The sequence below is a fragment of the Sinocyclocheilus rhinocerous genome, unplaced genomic scaffold (genome assembly GCF_001515625.1).
Source record: "Sinocyclocheilus rhinocerous isolate Xijiao unplaced genomic scaffold, SAMN03320098_v1.1 scaffold365, whole genome shotgun sequence".
NCBI classification, from domain to species: Eukaryota; Metazoa; Chordata; class Actinopteri; order Cypriniformes; family Cyprinidae; genus Sinocyclocheilus; species Sinocyclocheilus rhinocerous.
This window is the reverse complement of record NW_015659915.1, coordinates 478,026-498,979: the sequence shown is the minus strand read 5'-3', so window position 1 is coordinate 498,979 and position 20,954 is coordinate 478,026. Positions and strand designations below refer to the sequence as shown.

General features: G+C 36.2%; 1 protein-coding gene across 1 annotated transcript in view; it reads right to left on the bottom strand.

Moving 5' to 3' along the window:
* LOC107724237 (diphthine--ammonia ligase-like) overlaps nt 1-20,954 on the bottom strand; it is an 85,021-nt gene that overhangs the window by 58,917 nt on the left and 5,150 nt on the right. The window contains exons 4-6 of the mRNA XM_016533072.1: nt 12,703-12,776; nt 10,580-10,698; nt 455-516 (exon numbers count right to left, since the gene is read on the bottom strand). Of these exons, the coding sequence (XP_016388558.1) occupies nt 455-516; nt 10,580-10,698; nt 12,703-12,776 (255 nt within the window). The remainder of the gene's footprint in view (nt 1-454; nt 517-10,579; nt 10,699-12,702; nt 12,777-20,954) is intronic.

Sequence of the window (20,954 nt, the reverse complement as noted above, 5' to 3'; positions counted from 1 at the left end):
TTTATTCCTTTTCACTGCGTCTCTTATGTTTTTAAAGGCAATCTGTGTGAATGGTGATTCGGCTATGCATAAATTCGTGATGCTGTTTTGCTCATAATTTGTTTATGCAATTTACGAAATTATATTTGATTTATATGAGTTACAGTTTTTTCCCCCATTTTGTTTTTTAATCAAATAAATGCAACCTTGGAGAGCAAAAAAGTATATAAAAAAAAAACTGTATATTAAATAGTCATGAGTTGATGTAAATTTGCAATAAATAAAGTCCTATACAAAGATGTTGCATCTCATTTGGTTCTTTTCAATAATGGACTAAATCTAAAAGAACAATATAACGATGATTCAGAAGAAATGTCAAAACAGCTTGTCATAATGAAACACTTGAGCTGAAAGCTGAAGCAGAAGCAGCTGAAGGTGGTTTACTTTCTGACAGAAGTATTTGTGCGTCTCTGACCTCGTGCAGATACGCTTCCATCTCCGCCAGGGATTTTCCTAAATGTCTCTCTGGATCCAGGCCTGCCAGACACACAACACAAGAGCTGATCAGTGACAGAGACTCATGTACACAGAGCTTCAGCGTCTGAGAGCTGCAGGTCAACATGCATCTGTCTGAAAAGAGCTCAGCATGTCATTAGAAATGCATCATGAATGCACTGCCACCTGGTTATGATCTGCCTCTCTCTGTAAACAAGTCTTTATATCCATCCTTCATAAACAAACACACGGGCTATTCATATCATGACCAACTGCAACACACAGACATAATCAACAAACAAACATAATCAAACGCAGAGCATCCACAGGACAGACTCAAACACATAAGGAACTTTCCATGAGTAGAGTAATATGCTTTCCTACCATGGTGTGTTTTTTTTAGCGAATGATCACTGCAAGAAGCTGCTGATCCTTCAGAAAATGATCTTCAACCTCAAGCAAACTAAGGCTAAACTTATTATATCAGACGGTTTATTTTAAACCTCTGCAGTTACCAAAATGCAGTGTGTAATACCAAAATTTGAGAAATTACTAAATGCAGTAAATATATGATTTATACATAAAATGTATAAAATATTAGTAGTTAAAAACCAAATGTTTGAGGTTACTGATAAACTTAAATTTCCCACCAATTAAAGAAAAATACATACAGTAAATTCATATACAGTAAAGCAATACATGCTATATGTGATCCTGGACCACAACACCAGTCATAAGGGTAAATCTTTTTAAATTAAGATTTATACATCATATAAAAGCTGATTAAATAAGCTTTCCATTGATGTAAGGTTAATTGATCATCCGCCTCATCATAGCAGCCTTCACCATCACCGACTGCATGCTTCCTCGTCAGATCCACCAAGCTACACGAGTCATGTCTGATAGTATTCAATATATAAGCTTTATAAGAAATAAGCTTACCATTGATGTATGGTTTGTTAGGATCTGACAATATTTGGCTGAGATACAACTATTTGAAAATCTGGAATCTGAGGGTGCAAAAAAATCTAAATATTGAGAAAATCATCTTTAAAGTTGTCCAAATGAAGTTTTTAGCAATGCATATTACTAATCAAACATTAAGTTTTGATATATTTACGGTAGGAAATGTACAAAATATCTTCATGAAACATGATCTTTACTTAATATCCTAATGATTTTTGGCATAAAAGAAAAATGTATAATTTTGACCCATACAATGTATTGTTGGTTATTGCTACAAATATACCCCAGCGACTTAACACTGCTTTTGTGCTGCAGGGTCACATGATACAGCAAATCTTGTCTGCATGATTATATTGTCACAAAATGTGCCAGGGTTATTTTAGTATCATTGAGATACTACTATAGTTTTATTAATATTTTGAATTACTTTTATTATTTTTATTTATTTTAAATTTTCTGTTTCCATTTTAATTTTAGTTAAAATATTTTGTTGTGTTTTTGTCATTTTTCTTATTTTTTAAGCCCATATAATTTTCATCAATTTTTATTTCAGTTTTAATTTTAGTTATTTTAGTATTTTAGTTAGGCAATTAGTTTTTTTAGCTGCAATCTGCTGAATGTGGCTATAAGGCATGAAGATATTAGGATATTGTAAACATTAACATCATGATTTTCAGTAAAGCTGCTTTCAAACAGTGCGCATTGTGAAAAGCACTATACAGCTTTTAGTTTTAAATACCAACACCATTGGTAATAAAGTACACTGGTTGAACTGAATTCAATGAATGCAGTCCACAATTATTGTAAAAATGAGGAAAAAAATAATTAGACCAACCTTCCATACTATATGAATATATTTTCTATTTTGGCATATGTCAGTATTTTATGGAAAGCTACTGTTTGAATATGAGTCCATCGTACAGAAACAGAGCTGCATGCAAAAAGTGGGCCAGTGCTGAAGATTACTTTTTTTTTGTTCATTAAAATATTTTATACAATGAACTGACTATCTATTCTACAAAATGATGACACTGCAAAATGATGAATCAGTAGATCAGGGATTCTTTTGGGTTTTTTCAGCCGAACTCCTTTTGAGGCACAATATTTACTTGAAATTAGATTTTAGGTTAATATTTCAATCATTTAACAACACATTTACATGTTCACAGTTTTCTGATGTCATAACATGAAGGTGAACAAATATTTTATATTTTTTAGTATTCTATTTTGATTGTTTTTATTTTATATTTATTAAATTTTTTAAATTTTAGTTCTCTCACAAATCAGTTTGGGAAACTCTGCAACAGAACAGAGGACTCACACCTTTATTGGTTTTAAAAATATACTATAAAATCAATCTTTACCCTGTTTGTGGAAAGTGCCATAAAGTAGCCAACCCCTGCAAAATACTACAACCCTTGTACAAACATCTCCAGTCTATCAAGGGGTTAAACTCTTACCACTTCTCACTACAAACCACAACAACCCAACATAACACAAACCCATATTTTCCCTGCCTCTCATGATTGGCGCCTACCGCTAGAGCGAACCGCCGTGTGGTGAAAGGCTTGCTCTTCCTGCCTAACCTCAGAGGTCAAGGGTCCAAACCACAAGCCCTGAGGGAAAGCTGAACTTTAGACGGTGTGTTTTCAGACCAGCATGCTGGAGCGGCGAGCTGCACTCGGATGCCGCTGATCTGCAGGGGATCAATGAGAACGAGAGCGGCCCCATTACCCGCCCCTGGGGAACACCGCTCATAATTAGTGTGAGAATATCTAATCTCCTCTCCTCTCATGTTAACCCCACACAAAGGTAACAGGGAGAAAGAACACCATTAAAATTCAATCCTATTTAAATATCCTTTTTAATTAGTCATGCCTTTTAAACAAATCCTAAAGATTGATTTCAAACTGCTAAGAGAGAGTCTGTTTTATAATATGTTCATTAATGTCTTGATTTTAAATAAAGGATGAAGCACAGCATAATTTGATAGCTTGGATGCAAGAAGAATATATGCAAATAAAATAAAAAAGCTGTATCGTGTATCTGGGTGTGTCTCATTCCACTCCCTAGTTCCCTTTAAAGCGAATCAGTGTACGGTGAACCTGAATCAAGGCAAAAGCATAATTAGAATGTTGGTATTTATTTATTGTGATTAATTATAGAAAATATAATGCACCTGCCTAGACCTGTATGTCATCTTACGATGCACGATGCAGGACAACGCAAAACTGTTGTGAGTCTCCGAGCAACACAGCGGTGATTTACTGAATGAATCTGCGGTTTTAAATGAATCAAGTGAAACAATGATTCCGTGACTCATTCATAAAGACAGTCGCTTGCTTCATTTTTGAACAAATCAGTTGTTTGAATGGATTGGTTAAATAAATTATTCAATGACTCAGTGTCTTGCTGCCACCTACTGGCGCATTTAGTTTCATTTTATTAAAAAAAAAAATGTCTTATTTCAATATTCATTTAAAAAACTTTTATAACCATTCATTATCATTATTTATGCAATGCTGAATCAAACTATTTGTTTCCAAAGCTACTTTCTGTAATGTCTATTCAATGCTTTTCTCATCTAACACAATGTCTTTAATTGATCTTTTGGGGGTAATTGATGTGCAGTTAATTTGCGATTAATTTGGTTAATTAATTGGCACATCACATAATTTATTAGATTAAACATTTTAAACGCTTGACAGCCCTTGGATTTATCACTGTATTGTGCATCGTCATTGTTCATGTTAAAGATTTCTGTGCCATTGCTGACATACCGAACATCTGAAACCAAGTGAATATAGCAGATCTGGACCAACTACGTCCATGCAGGCCTAAAATATTCAGACAGCCAAGACTAGCCGCAGTCATGCGCTCTCTTTTACATGAGCTGCACGATGTTCATTCATCTGCACCTGTTTTACTACCTGACCTAAAGCTAATTACCTCAGCCCCTTATGGCACATTAAACACAAATAAGCCCAGTCCAAGCTCCATTCATCTGCCTGCGTGTCAATCCTTGCTGCCCTTTAGACAAGCAGAGTCCAAGCAGGGCCCCAAGGAGCGATATGCCTGCAAAAAGTCTTTAACTTATTATTATCCTATAAAACTGAAATTCAATCCAGTCAACTTCCAAGCCAGTGAACTGGGCACAAATGGATTTTCAAGTTTTGCATTAGATTTCATGAGCTTCAAATTAGAGCAAATTCTTTTTAGGTCACTAGTTCTTACTATACTGCCAGAGATGTGAAGGTCTGTTTTGCTTCGATATCATGTCTTCTTTCAGACTAGCGGAAAGAAAACATCCAAAATACACATTTAAGTGTCTATTCTACTGCACTTTATCTATTTGCGTCTAAAGATTTTAATTCAGTCCAATCAATCTTTAAAGAGTTTGTTTCTCCACTTCAGCAGCACTTGCATACACCAAACTTTACAGTTTTGTTCCTAACTATACTCTGAAGGCTTTTACTGAGGGTTTTTATGTTCATATATCATTCACACTGATTTATACTCCTAAAAACATGCTGAAAAACTATTGTTTTTCTAGCATGTTAAAAAATAAATTTAAAACCTCGTCTGGAAAATCTCTAATAGGTCAACAAAACCAAACAGGAATTTTGAGCCTGGCTTTATCCAATGTTCAGATATCTGTTCTGGAGATTTATGCAAATGAGTGCATACTGAATTTTTTATATTTAAACATAACATTTCAGAAAGCATGTAAAATAATTGTCTTAACATACAATAATTAACAGGTCATGTTTAAAACGGACAGATCATTGCTTACTCGCTCTCGTGTTTTTGTTTTTGTGTTTCTGTTCAGTCTGTCATTGTATAGAATCAGAATCAGAATTAGAAAGAGCTTTATTGCCAAGTATGTTTGCACATACAAGGAATTTGTTATAGTGTCACAAGCTTCCAGTACACGGAGACAACAACAACACACAGATAATAAAATAAGATGTGAATAAAATACACATGCATAAATACAAACCACAAAAAAAGAATAAATTGTGAAAAGAGCAACTGGGATGTTCTAAAAAAAATTCTCCTTTCGGGTTTCATTGAAGAAGGCAAGTCATTCGGGTTGGAAAATGTTTACATTATTAGACGCTAGATTATAATTACAGAAATAATAAAAGAGAAAACCGACTGCCCCTCCAGGACCTTGCAGTCTTGAGTGAACTAAAGTTTGAGAAAGCTCAGTATCAGTCTCATCTGAGCAATCCTCACCTTATCAATGAGACTCCAGTATCGCAAACGGCATCATTAAACAGTCAAAGCGCCAATGCCCTGCCTGCATGCTTAATGTGAACCAAATCTGCTACTGAGCGCAGAGGTGAATTAAAGCGCACAGATTCCAGATAGCGGCGAGAGACGCTGAGAGCATCAGAGCGGTGACGGTTCTCCGGATCTGAGGAGCACAGACTGACAGCTCGCCTTTAATCCCTGCCTTCAGAGAGGAACGCCAGGAAAATTGGATTCATGTTGGGGAACATTTTAGCTTTAGAATGGATGAAATCAGCATCTCGCGCTGGAAGGTGAGCTATCTATCGTTTGAACAATGCTCTCAAAGACCTGAGCGAAACAATAGCTCTGTGCTATCACCTGATCTGTGAGCGTGTGAGCCAGAGCTTTGGAAAGAGAGCGTGTGCACGAACACACACGAGATGCTGAGATTAAGAGAGATCGGAAAATTTGTTCGAGCTCTTATCTGAAATTCAACAGCTGTGTGAGGAATAATAGCCGTACCACGAATACAATTCAGCAGGCACATCGGAGATTTAATCTTTTTATGCAATAAAGGGAATGAAGCTGCAATTATAACCTCAACTGATGTTTATCACCGCCTGTTAACACTGACAGTCTTATAACCTGAATATAGAAAACATAAAAGCAGTAATAAATCATTAAGCACATTAAACCGAATATAACACTTCTGCTCAATGCATGACTGACTTATGATGTTTACGAAGAGTATAAAGCTATTCATAATGACACTTATGAACGTTTATAAAGAGACACTGAGTGAGATCCTGTGGAGATATGTGGATCTGGATCAGCTCATAATGAAACACAGACTCGTTTTGTCGTGTGATTGATCGCTTATGAATCAAGCTGGGAATGTGTCACTTTACTGTTACTCTTAAATGCACCAATCTCAAAATCGTATTGCTTTTTGTCCCATAAACACCAACAGCAAATTATGATTATAGTGCAACAGGACTAAAGCCAATTCAAGGCTTTGTTTCTGTAACATTTACAACATACATTCAATCACATAGTTTAAATCCTGTATGACTTATCGTCTTCTGTGAAATATAAAGTATGTTTTCAAGAATGTCAGTAGCTAACTCACTTTGGTGACCATTGACCTCCATTGTATAGAGAAAAAAAATACACCAATGCACCATATTTCTCAAAATATCAACTTGGTGTGTTCTACAGAAGAAAGAAAGTCATATAGGTTTGTAGGAAAATTAGGATAAATGATGACGGAATTTTCATTTTTGAGTTAACTATCCCTTTAAAGGAAAATGTGTTCATCCTCATACAAACCTGATGAAGAAACAAACTCATCCTGATCTCGGATGACCTTTTTTGGTGTGATTCCTGTATAAGTACTATATAAGATCTCAACACCCAGTTTTTAGAAATACCGCTTCCATCCAGCGCCCCCTGATATTCTCTGAATGCCCCGTTAAGAAATGCTGCACTAGCAGATTATAACAAGATTTGCACAAAAATGCTAAACCACATGTTGAGGAAAGGGCTGTGTGCATTTAAATAATAAGAATATAATGCCAACAATTTGAGTGGAAAAGTTCATGCCGAAAGAGCCCGTATAATTGCAGAAAATAAATTTATAAACCAGGCATTAAAAAAGGAAAGCAGCAACACCGTAAACAGGCCTTTCAACTTCACACAAGCCAATTTCTACAGGAACTGTCATCCAATTAACTGCTGGAAACAACACCGCGTCTGGCCATCCTCACCCACACAAATCAACCAATTAACTAATTACATGAATATCTGACGCTGCTGTATTTACCAGCCAATTATTTCCGCTCGGCTGCACAGAGGTGGTGAGCGATCGCTGAGAAGTTCTGCTCTGGTTTCTGACATGACTACAGAGAGAAACTTGTTGGCACAAACGTCGAGGAGAGATTTTCTTCGACTTCAACTTTGCGTGTTGTGTGGGCAGCTGTCTCGTAACAACAGATCCCCTCCTTTAAACTGGTTCGAATGTCTTCTGTCAACCTTGCGATTACCCACAATCCTCCTTCAAGTGTTATTACCGGATTATAATTTATATCGCCGCTCATCGCCGGTGACGAGTGAGCAGATGCCAAATGCGTGGGCACCATGATAAATTCACAATGGGAACCCATTTACAGTGAGTTTAAATTAAAGACAATTTGTTCACGCCGTTTGCAGCAGTGTTCATTTCTACATTTTTAACATTGTATTGTACTGTGAACAAGCATGAGATAATGTGTGTCCCTGGAGCACAAAAGCAGTGTTAAGTCGCTGAGGTATATTTGTAGCAATAGCCAACAATACATTGTATGGGTCACAATTATAGATTTTTCTTTTATCCCAAAAATCATTTGGATATTAAGTAAAAATCATGTTCCATGAAGATATTTAGTAAATTTCCTACCGTAAATATATCAAAACTTAATTTTTGATTAGTAATATGTATTGCTAAGAACTTCATTTGAACAACTTTAAAGATGATTTTCTCAATATTTTGATTTTTTTGCACCCTCAGATTCCAGATTTTCAAATAGTTGTATCTCAGCCAAATATTGTCCTATCCTAACAAACCATACATCAATGGAAAGATTATTATTCAGCTTTCATATGATGCATAAATCTCAATTTTGAAAATTTGACACTTATGACTGGGTTTTGTGGTCCAGGGTCACATATGAATTATAGAATATTCCTAAATTGCTGCAAAACAAATCTTCATTGTTATTTTAGGACACAGAGCATTAACTACTGGTAATGAACTGAACCTTATTGTTACCTCACAATGATTTTTATTCATTTCTGTGAAATAGTTCAAATTGTTTGCATGATTGATTCAAAAGTCTGATTTAAAACTAGTTGGTGTCGTTCAAAAATGTTCTACAAAATTTCTGTATTTTAACGTTTCAGTATGAATGTAATGTAGGTAAATATTGTATTGTTTAGTGCATAGAAAATAATTAAATATTTTTTGCATTAAATATTCTAAATCTATACATGTACAGTGGCTGTTCGGCAGAAATACAAAGGTAACTGTAACTGTTATTTTATCACACAGTCGAGTTTCTCGCGTCATGCCCTCTAAGGCGTGTGTATTTCCACCTGTGGTGTATGTGAATGTATAACACACCTCTGTCACCCAACACACACATGCAGCTCAGCCCGCGGCCCTGACCCGTGAAACCCATGAAAGCCACAATTACTGCAGCGCTCCCCGACGGCCCGAAGCAGTGTAAGTCCATCCCAACCCTCTCATTTCTAATTACCGCCGCCTGAGGCCAGGTGAAAAGCCAGTGGTGATAACATCTTCTCTTCTACCTGTAGCCAAGCAGAAAACACACAGCTCAGTGTGTGCACATAATTACACTCTTCCAGACATGTGGGGAATTTGCTTTTAGAGGAAGATTTGTCAAGAGCCCGCGCTGCTGTCGGGGTTTGGAGGTAAGCCGTGCCGGCGGATCGCTCAGGGCTCATTTGGACAAGCATTTCCGCGTCGGGTGAAATTTAAAGGGGTCATATGATGCGATTTCATTTTTTCCTAAACCCTTCAAATAATAGAAAGGGACAGAAGATTTACAACTCCACATTTACATTCTAATCATTCAAGCTTTAAAACTGAATATAAACATTACATGTAGCACAGCTACTGGGTTATAACACTCTACAGTCCATTAGTGTAAACCACAAACAAATTCATCATTTCAAAATAAACACATACTTTCAGGAAAATAAAAAAAAACATTTTGGGGTCTTTGCACATTATTTACTTCATAGTAGTACCTTAAGGGCACATATTACTACTTCATGGTACTAATAAGCACCTTTTAGGGGTAGATAAGGTACAAAGGTGTCATCTTAAGGGTGTTGCCCCAGTGACAAGCTGCAATTTTAGCAGATTTTTATTTTAATTTTTTTAGCAGCATGTACCTTGACATTCATGTGCAGTTTTAAAAATGACACCGGTAGACAGCACTCAGATGTTAATTTAAAAAGAGGAAATCATAAATGTGTGTTAAGACAGGGTCATATTTACCATTGCTCAGTGCAATTTTGCAGCTGAAATAATGTAGGACCGGACATGGCAAAATACCATGAGTGAAATACAGGAATAATGATGATAAAAGAAACATTGCTTTTTATGAATCATTTTATGATTATGAGTAGACACCGCCAGAATGGCAGTTTTTTTGGTAACTTTCTTCACCAACACAGAGGTCATAAGAGTTTTATGTTTTATCAGATCATAATTAAAAAACTAATACTTCCCAACTGTAAATCCTAACTGGATGAGCCACGTTTGAATACACAGTCTGTGACACACATTCTATAATGGGGCATGTGATGACCGTGCTTGACACTCGTAAATGATCCACTCTGTCATACTGTTATATTGATTATGCTGATGCGTTCTGGTCTGTTATTAATACATTAAGCTACTTATTGCATATAGGTGTCTTTTATTATGTTGCTGCTTGCCAATGTGTGTTACAGTAATGTTACACTGATGATCCAGAGATTTTCCAAAGATGTTACAGTGATTTTACAATTATGTTACGGAGATGTTACAATGGCGTTGCAGAGATGTTATAGTGATCCTACAGAGATATTACGGTGCTACAGAGATGTTACGGTAATGTTGCAGAGATGTTACAGAAATGTTGCAATCAAGTTAGGTTGTGAGATTTTATGGTGCTGTTTCAAACGTATGTGGTCGTGGTCAAATCACTTAACCTACTTAACGTCACTTATGATTACATTTGTTCTGTGTTTTACACTAGTTTCAGCCCTGCGTCACCTGAAGGTCAGAAGTCTAAGAATAGGATCGTTGTAAAACCTCAATGGTAGCTGGACTGCTTAAGTCCTGCCTGTCACCCACCGTACGCTGCCACTTTGATGAGGAGGGCTTGGAGGCCACTTGATATGATCTCTCTGAGCAGCTCGGCCTGGTCTCGACGCCACAGGTACGCCAGTGGCTGGAGCTGCAGTCTTGCACACCTGCAGAAAGAACCACAGCGTCAAGCCGAAATAAGAGAAACCAGGGTCGTAGAATAAGACGTGGGGAGACGTTATGGACATGTCCCTACCAATATCCAGCGACTACCAACTTGTCCCTAGCAATAATTTTGATCAAACAATTAAATATATGTATATGTTTTTGTAATTTCGGATGCATCTAAATATGTCATACCATTGATATTACCTAAGAAGTTAAAGCAAACACGTTAGAAAACTGTGTGCTTTCAAGGACGCACATTTAATACATGGGCGGAGTAAGAACGCATGGTAGTTGCACGCTGGACGAGAAGCGCAGCCGCGTTTAGAAGACAGCAGTCCAAAACAGTTCAAATAAAAGTTAACTTCAGGAAGTTGTGTCGATAAATTTGATATACGGTGTTTGACAAAACAGAGCAAACGGAAAAAGAAAGCGCGATCTATGGCTATTATTAGCTCTCTATATAAAGCATACTGACAGAAAGACAAATGTTGTGCTGAAAGATGCACAATAAACAATCTTCCAGCCTAGGATGAAGTCATTATGTACACTAACAATAAGCTCAATGCCAGCGTCACAGGTCAAACTGAGTGCTCGGGTGATTAGGGCGATTAGCACGAAACGGTCGTGCCCCGAGCCATTACAGGCTGTCAGGTATACAGAGGGGGTTACACCATTTACCCCGCGGTATCAGCGGAGGAACAATAGCTGACTGATAGCTCAAGTGAAGGAAAAACGGCTGCAGAGACCAAGACTGAGCTGCGTCGAAGTGAAAAACACATTCACAGCATGTTTAATGAGTTTGCGGTGTCCGTTTAATGTTCAGAGTCACTGGTAGTTTGGCATCCTAAAGAGTGAAACTCTGTGACACTTTCACAACATTGATTTGTTTGAGCAAATGTCTGAAAGAACCTATAGAAGAAGTTTGGGGCGGCACTTTCTGTTTGACTGACCAATGAAAGACAAGAGCAGTGTTCAAGAAACTGCCGATTGCAATTTCATTCAATGACACTTCTACAAATATTATATAGTTATGCATTCAGATTTTTCATAAAACAAGATTCTTTGAGCATGAAAGCGTGACATATCTCATTATTAATTACACTGTACAATTGTTTAAAAGTTTGAGCTTTTTTTTTTATTCATACTTTTATTCATCAAGGATGCATTAAATTGATCAAAAGTGACAGTAAAGACATTTATAATGTTACAAAAGACTTTCTATTCATCTGTGAATCCTGAAAAATAAAATGTATCCCGGTTTCCACAAAAATATTCAGCAGCACAACTGTTTTCAACATTGATAATAATCAGAAATGTTTCTTGAGCAGCAAATCAGCATATTAGAATGATTTCTGAAGATCATGTGACACTGAAGACTGGAGTAATGATGCTGAAAATACAGCTGCGCATCACAGAAATACATTACAGTTTAACAGATATTCACATAGAAAACAGCTGTTTTAAACTGTAGTAATATTTTACAATTACTGTTTTTACTGCATTTATGATCAAATAAATGCAGCTTAGAGCAGAAGAGATTTCTATTAAAAAACTTTCTGACCCTAAATTTTGGTTTTGAATAAACATAGATTTAAAACACACATGGGTTTAGCTTGATAATGTTCAATAAATGTGTTTATTTTATAGGTACACTTCAAACACTTTGGGTTTAGTCAGTGAGCTGAGTTTGAAGAACAGAGAGACAAATAAACTTGATCATTAGTAGTAATGTAGTAATACAGCTTTTAATGCCACATCAGCATCTGATGATAGCTTCATGGCAAAAACAGAGTTACAAAATATAAGACTTCCTGATCATATTAGCATTTATGAATTTGATTAATTAATTTATTCATCCAAAATGATGCACGGTTCAACATGCTAGACACAAGGCATTGGTATATTGGCTAATTGTTGTGCCAATGACATACTGGAGTCTATTAAGTGTCCTTCATGTGTGAGAAAGGGAAAGGAGAAACAAGAGAGAAAGAGGGTCCACTTACACATTTTCCACACGTACTCTCTGGTAGTCGGACAGAATGGCCCCGACAGATACTGCCTCAACATGCTCCTTCTCCTGAAGAACGAGAGGAAAGCAAGTCAAAGATCTGAGACGATAGATGAGAAGCTGCAGGTTCAAACTGCAGACAGTGATCCAGTGACGCTGTGATATCATGTCAATGTCACACAAATATCACCGGCCTCAGGCAACATGATGATAAATAAACACTAACACACACTGACACCATGACCAAATCAGACGCAACTCTACATTCTCATGTAATTAGTTACATTACTTTAATAAACTAATTGAACTAGTTACACTACTTATTACATTTTAAATAGGGTGATTTCATTAGACATGATACATTTCAGTAATATGTTGTTATTAACTCATGTTCATTTTGTGCTATAACTAATATCACAAAATTCAGACAATTAATGCTGTTTTGATACTCTTGAATGTGGCGTGACAGCACGAGTCTCTTCCACTTTAGTGAAAGTGAAAGTTTCACTTTACTATTACAGCTCTTAGTGATTATTGAATGAGAGGTGCTTTAAATAATGTTTGGTGAAGGGAAACCGCAGATCTGGCAACCCTGGCTTGAACTATAGGTTATTCACTGGGTCAAACGGAACCTGAGTTAATGGCGCTGTTTGTTTAAGCAAACTTATGTTAATGCGTACTGTGTTGACTGCCCTAAATTCTACACAAGAGACATTTTCTTTACACAGTATGAGCTGCAGTATTTTCTGCCCACTTTTGATTGACAGGATATAATCGTCCCTGATCATCGGCTGTTCATGAAAGCCACCGGCTGATGTCAGACAGTGCTTTTATCAGCCAATACCGATTATAGGCTGCAATATCGGTGCATTCCCAATATATATCTCTCCTGTACGTCCACGATATCCTCACAAACAGTGAATCTGGAGGACCTCCGAGCCGTGTGTGCAGCTCATCCCGGTGGTCAAACTTCAGACATGAACACGGCATCAGTGCTGGAACGCCGCTCAAGCGCTGTCAGACGCTCATGCCTTTGGCAAACCCAGATAAGGCCTATCGCTTTCCATCAGCACTAAACAAGATTGAGCAAACTACATTAGGCAGAAAATACAAACAAATTACAAGAGCTTTAGGCTACGCTCTTTATCTGGCACTGGGACTGTGTGTGTGTGTGTGTGCCTTTACACACACACATCTGACATGATCAGAGTCTCGTTCAGCTGTTCCCATGAGGCAAACAAACAGCAACCACACACTGTGTAAATATGAAATCAAACCCTGCGTGCCATTATTTTGTTCCACAAACACAGAAGAACTTCTGATGAATCTTCACGCTGCACACAAGCCTCTTCTGAAATCACAAGAAGTTTTGGAATGGAGGAGAGAATGACATTAAGTCATTATTCACTAACAATTAGGCCTCTGCATCATGGACGAATCAATTCAATGCACAATTCACTGGGCTTTGATTCAATTTTAAAAAAGAGCCAATTCAGAACAATTCAATTTGATTCAACAATTTGATCTTATTAACAATTCAGTTAATATTTAATTGAAATGCATTTACTGTAGGATTCTGTAAATGCTTCTCCCAATGCATCTTAGACAAGACAAAGAAAACAAACTACACCAGACTGTTTATTGAACTCAAAGTTACTTAAGTCAAGACACTTCCGGCAAAACCACTGTTTTCTAATTTTGAGCTTTTGGTCTGTTTTGCTTCCATAACATGTCTCTTCTTTCAGACTAGTGAAAAGAAAACATTCACAGTACACATGTAAGTGCATATTTTATTGCAGTTTATCTATTTGTGTCTGTAGATTTCAATTAAAATCATAATTAAACACCTTATTTATACATTTTACTCTTAAAAACAAGGTGAAAGTGTGTTTGTTTTCTGTCTGTTGACAGTATTTTTTGATTGAAGGGGTGATAATTTGACGACTTTGCCACATTCTTCATTAATAAAATTACAGGGCATTTTAACGAGTACGAGTACGAGTACAGGAGGCCAGTATCGGTATCGGTGCATCCCTACTAATTACTATAACTTTAATATTACAATGAGAATGAAAAATATAAAACTAAAAACTAATTTAAAATATTAATGACACTTCAATGGTATCTTTTTGGAACGACATCAGGCTGAGTAAATGATGACAGATTTTTATTTTTTTTATTTTGCTTTAAACCCTAGTAAAAATGTAATATATTTAAAATATATTTATTTCATACTAAGTATAGTTCAAATCTATTAACATATTTACTGACATATCGCTCGAGACTTACTGATATAAAATTATAATTAAACTTTATTTGGAGTACTACTTCTGCACAATGCACATTTCTTAATATTAAGCCTAAAATGCATTTTAATGTCAATATTGATGACTGTATGATCTTTGAATAATATCGGTCTTTAAATGCAAGATATTTAAAGTGTACCTTGCAATAGTTCCACTTTAGCACAATCTAATATACTTCAGTATATCTTTAGTTGGACTTCAGCACTACTTCTGCACAATTAAAGTGCATTAAGCACTAAATTAGTTGTTCCACTTTAGCAGACTTAGTTTAGTACACCAAAAGTACATGTTTTTATTAAGTGCATAAATATGCACATGTATTTGTAGCATACTTAGCATGAAATAAATGTCTTTCGAATACTTATTTTTCACTAGGGAAATAATAAAAGCAGAACAAATGTTTGATTCAGAACGGATCGAGGCTGACGCAGTGATGTAAATGTCATGTCGACAGTAATCAAATAAATGTGGCGGCAGTGGCTTCAGCTGGAGTTATTTAATGAGACGTTCCTCCGGCGGCAAACCCGCACAGGTAAAGCGCTCTTCTATTAGCTGCGCTATCGATCGCCGCCGTCCTGGGAGTGACCCGAGAGCTCATCATTTATGTATTAAGCAGGTTTAAAGGTATCCATTTCTTTTTATGTTTTTTTTCAGCAGTAATGTGGAAGTAATCAGAGACGGTTTGATTTTTGAGAAATCCACCTGGACGCCCGCAGCTCGCCGGACACGGCCTTCTGAAGCCGCTGGATGAAAGTTGGAGCGGAGGAGAGAAAACAAAGGTGTGTTTGGACTGGAGGGCCTGTCGGACCCCGCTCTCGAGGGACGCTCGTCTGTCGATACCGGAGCGGGGCCCGCGGGGCTCCTTAAAGAGCAGCTTAGCTCCGCCTCTGATTGGTGTGTGTTTCTTACACGCGCCGGCGGAAGCAAGCGTTTGAAGGTGATCGAGCGCTCGGTGCATCTCAGGACATGAGAAAATAACCATCCTGCACAAACACAATGACTATTCATGCACACTTCCAAACTCTCAAACTCCAGAGTCAAAGGCTGCACAGAAACGGAGTAATTCTTCACAGCAGTTGTACAGTTTTTAATGCCATGTCAGCAACTAAGACTATTTTTATAACAAGAACTGAGTTACCATAGTTACAGGAAAATACAGCCAAGCAAAAAGAAAAACACAGCCGTTAAGATTAAGATATTTTACATGTGATTTTACATGAGCACAAAAGCAGTCATAAGTCGCTGAGGTATATTTGTAGCAATAGCCAACAATACATTGTATGGGTCAAAATTATACATTTTTCTTTTATGCCAAAAATCATTAGGATATTAAGTAAAGATCATGTTCCATGAAGATATTTTATAAATTTCCTACCGTAAATATATCAAAACTTAATTTTTGATTAGTAATATGCATTGCTAAGAACTTCATTTGGACAACTTTAAAGATGATTTTCTCAATATTTTGATTTTTTTGCACCCTCAGATTCCAGATTTTCAAATAGTTGTATCTCAGCCAAATATTGTCCTATCCTAACAAACCATACATCAATGGAAAGCTAGTACTTATCTCTTAGTCTTATACTTAGTCTCTTAGTACAAATCTTATGATTTCATTATAGTTGCGCATATTTTCATTCCACATAATCATTGTTTCAGAACACAAGATCATTGTGATATGTATTGAGAACATTTGAATTAATCACCAAAACACAACAGCAGGGGTTAAAGCAAAAAAAAAATCCAGAGCCTGAACTTTTTTCTGGGGGCGGGGCAGCACATGCAAAGCATGCAATAACTGGCAACTTTAACATTTGAAAGGATACTATGGCAAAGTTATCGCTTTCCTTATTCAAACTGATTTTTTTTTTCAGTTCGCGGGACAGCACTGGCGAAATCTTCCAACTGAATCATAGCTAAGGTTTATCCAAAAAAGTCGCTAGGTTTGTCAGTATGAATATTCTATGGAAAAAAGCCGCTAAAAGGGTCTGAAAGTTGCTAAATCTAGTGCTAAAGTCGCGCTCGTGTGTGTGAGACGCGGGAGCTGATGGCAGGGGGCGGTGGATATTTGTGGCGGTCAATGTGGATATTGTGGATGAGTTCTTCTGTGTCATCATGTTCTATTAGTTCTACAGCTTCAGTTTCGGAACTTTCAGGCTTAGTAACACATACAGCTGTTCCCTCACCACAGTGCAACAGTGAAAAGGGACCCCTTTCAAACAGTGTCGCGTTCCCAACGTTGTATTGCGGTATTTAAAAAATTCATATCATAACAAAAATAAACACCGGTATTCGGTATGAACCGGTATACCACACAGAACTACGTTTAGCCTTTAGTCTTTACTGGTAAATTACCGGTAAGATACCATTAATAGACCATGTGTGACTCAGGACCTTTTCAAAAATCCCGGTAAATTTGTTCTGGCGATCATATCGTTCTTATGGAGATGACATGATATGATTTGGCTAGTAATGTTAGTTTGGTTGAGAGTGAAAGCTGTGCTCCTCTCATACCATTGGTCGGCGAACTCATGGACTCGAAAGTGATATCAATCAACAAGATTTGTTTTTAAATGTATGACTATTTTTTTTTTCTGCAGCCAAACGCTGCACGCCGGAGAACTTTAAGCCCTGAGTATGATCTTCTTTCAGTTTAGTACTTTTAACAATCAGTTAAACTATCATGCAAGATTCATGTTTCGAATCACCTTTGTTGCTGAAATAATTACAGTAATACAGGCAATAACGGTCATGTCAGAAAATACACTTACATTACCTAACTAGCATATCTCACATAAAATCAATAATGTTTGTAAAAGTATTTATCCAGTGTGTTATCATCTTAGATAAATCACTTGTAGTGCATTTGGTTATCCCTAAATTGCAATCACGTTCTATAGAAACTAAATATCTATTGAATCTATATCTATAGATGCACCAAATGATTCACTGATTAACTATTAAGATGAGTTAGATTCACTAATAGACAAATGTATTAAACTGAATGAGAGGTCATGCAAAGGAAAAGTTTGATAGTGAGAGCTTTATGGACGGCAGTTACCGTGAATGAAACATTTATATCGATGACACACTTATTTTGTGTAGTGAAAATGATCAAAAATTATATTTTGTGATTGTGTGTATTGTACGGAGACGAGTGAAAATACGCTGACATGTTTAAAAAAACTGCACTTTTGATGATCTGTTGTGACATTAGTGCTAAGAGTTTTGACAATGTACTAATTGCTTGTGAAAATTGCGCCAAAGCAATAAAAATAAATAAATAAATAACAAAAAAGCACAAGTACTATAACTTTAAAATTGCAATGAAAATGGAAAATATAAAAATTAAAACATTCTAAATTGATTAAAAAAATATAGTAAGAGAAAGAAGAGCATTTTTGGTACGTGTAGTTGCACTCTATATTTATATTTATATTTAGATTAATCAACACTGTAATTATTGTTTTAACTACTGTCCTGCTGTAACGGATGTGTTATTATGTGTACAGTGCACGTACAGTACAGGCAGAAGACAGTGATGTTTTGTTGCTCACAGATCATTATATTTCACACAGAGCCGTCGATATTTGTCTTCTGTTTTCTGCCATTAAACTTCACTGTTTTCTTCACAGATCTTGAAAGGACTGCTGGCACACAAGCTGTGTTTTTGATGTGTGCAGATTTAATCTGTTCTATTATTCTCAAAACCCCTCAGAAGTATATCTGCCGATCGCTGCAACCAAACAAAACAAAAGGATTTCTAATAAAAACAGTAAGTATGCAAAAACAGTTCTTTCATTTCCATACATTTAGGCCATTAATAAACACTGCCATGTTTGACAGAAAATCTCAGTATTATTATTATTTTTTTTTTTTTTTAATTACTGTATTTTATTTTTAATTGATTAATTATAATTACTAAACATCGAAGCTCAATTGTGAGGCCTTCTGGGTTCACCATATTTGAAGCTAAATTCAAACTAAACTTTGAAACATTTTTGGATGACCTTTAAATGATAATGTCACTATATTGTTGTGATTTTGTACTGCAATATATTGTGAGATGATGCATTACTATGAAATACTGATAAAGCCTGTAAAATAAACTTGTAGCATGTAAACAAAAACACCTTAGAGAGAGAAACAGAAAGCATTCTAGGGAAAATAATACTTTGGACTGAACATAGACTCTTAAGAAATTCAGAAGAAAAAGGCCCAATAAGCAAAACGACATAAGAATTTTATTTACCCCACTGGCAGATAATTTAACTTGTTTTAAGCAAAATGCACTTAATTTAGTTTTTTTTTTCCCCTAAAAACAAGACTAAATATCTTGTCATTTTGCTTACCTAGTAAATACATCTTAATTTAAGAATTTTTAGATATTTAGACTAGAAACAAGACAAAAATACTGAGTAAGATAAGCCTTTTTTGCGGTGTACACACAAGAAATCCTGAGACAATTCCAGCACATCCTCACAATACATACACACGGCCTTTCTACTGACAATAATACTGAAGAAAACTGAAGAGGAGAAACTTCACATGTGCTGCATGCAGGTACAGCTATAGATGGCACTATTGCACCATCACACACACACACACACACACACAGAGAGACACACACACACACTCTCACACACACACACTCACACAGGTTTGTTTTTGTGAAAAGTGGGGACATCCCATAGGCGTAATGGTTTTTATACTGTACAGACCGTATATTCTATTGCCCTACACCAACCCTACCCCTAAACCCACAGACACACACACACACACACACACACACACACACACATAGCACAGCCGCTCCTTTATGTTCAAGTGTCATTTGCTCAAAAGATAACATCTAATTAAGTCAAAGTGCTGGATGAATCTTTTAAAACATCACACTTCCCAAACAGAACACACTTCTGATGCCGCGCTACGAGAGATTTAACAGCTCATTATCGCACCATTCCTGACACCCCAATCAAACCGCTCTCTTTGACAAAACACAAGAAAAGATCACTTTCTGATATCCTGAAATAATTCGGCCAGACAAAGAAACTTTCTGCTTGCTAATTTTGTCATCATCAAAATGAAGATGTTTCTCTTTTTTTATCCTTCTCTATGATCTGATGCTGGAAACTTGTGCTGTGATGTTTGGAAAAAGAAAAGATGCGAGAAGCTTAAAGTTTTATCAGATGCATCGACGGCATATGTCCAATAATGTCGATAATAAAAGACAATAATGAAAATCAATCACATTAACAATGGAAAAGGACAAAAACAACAACCACAACAAATAAGACTAGTGTGAATTGTTTGTGCAAAATTACATTCACGAGCATCACTGATATCAAAAGCATAAAAAAGGGAAGCTTTGTGAATATTAATTAGGTTGTGCACAAATAATTTTACATTAGTATGTATTGTATTGATAATAGGGATGCAACGATTATATATTTTGTTGGTACGATTATTGTCTGAGGAATAATCACGATTTCATGATTATGACGATTATTATGCATTTATCCATTTCACAAAATTATTATTTCATAAATTCACATGGACACTCTTTAGATAATAAAGTGTTATTTATTGCTGCCTTTAGAAACAGAAATAACACAGTAACCAATAAAACAGCACAAAATAATAATAATAATAATAATAAAGACAAACACATGTCTATCTCTCCAGCTGGAATTAAAAAGGTGACTTCTGCTCTGTAAACATGCATAACTAATGAACATAGATCACAAAAGTATTTAGTGTTTTCAGTTTGTACATTATTTACGTTTCTGTTGGACCTGAGGCAGAAAACTGGAAACATGGTGAAAAAAAAAAAAATCTTGTTGGTTTTTGACTTATGCATAATACTATAAAAGGGATCATATATAACAATGTTAATAAGTATTATTAATATAGGAATATTAACTTTATTTATCCACAGGGG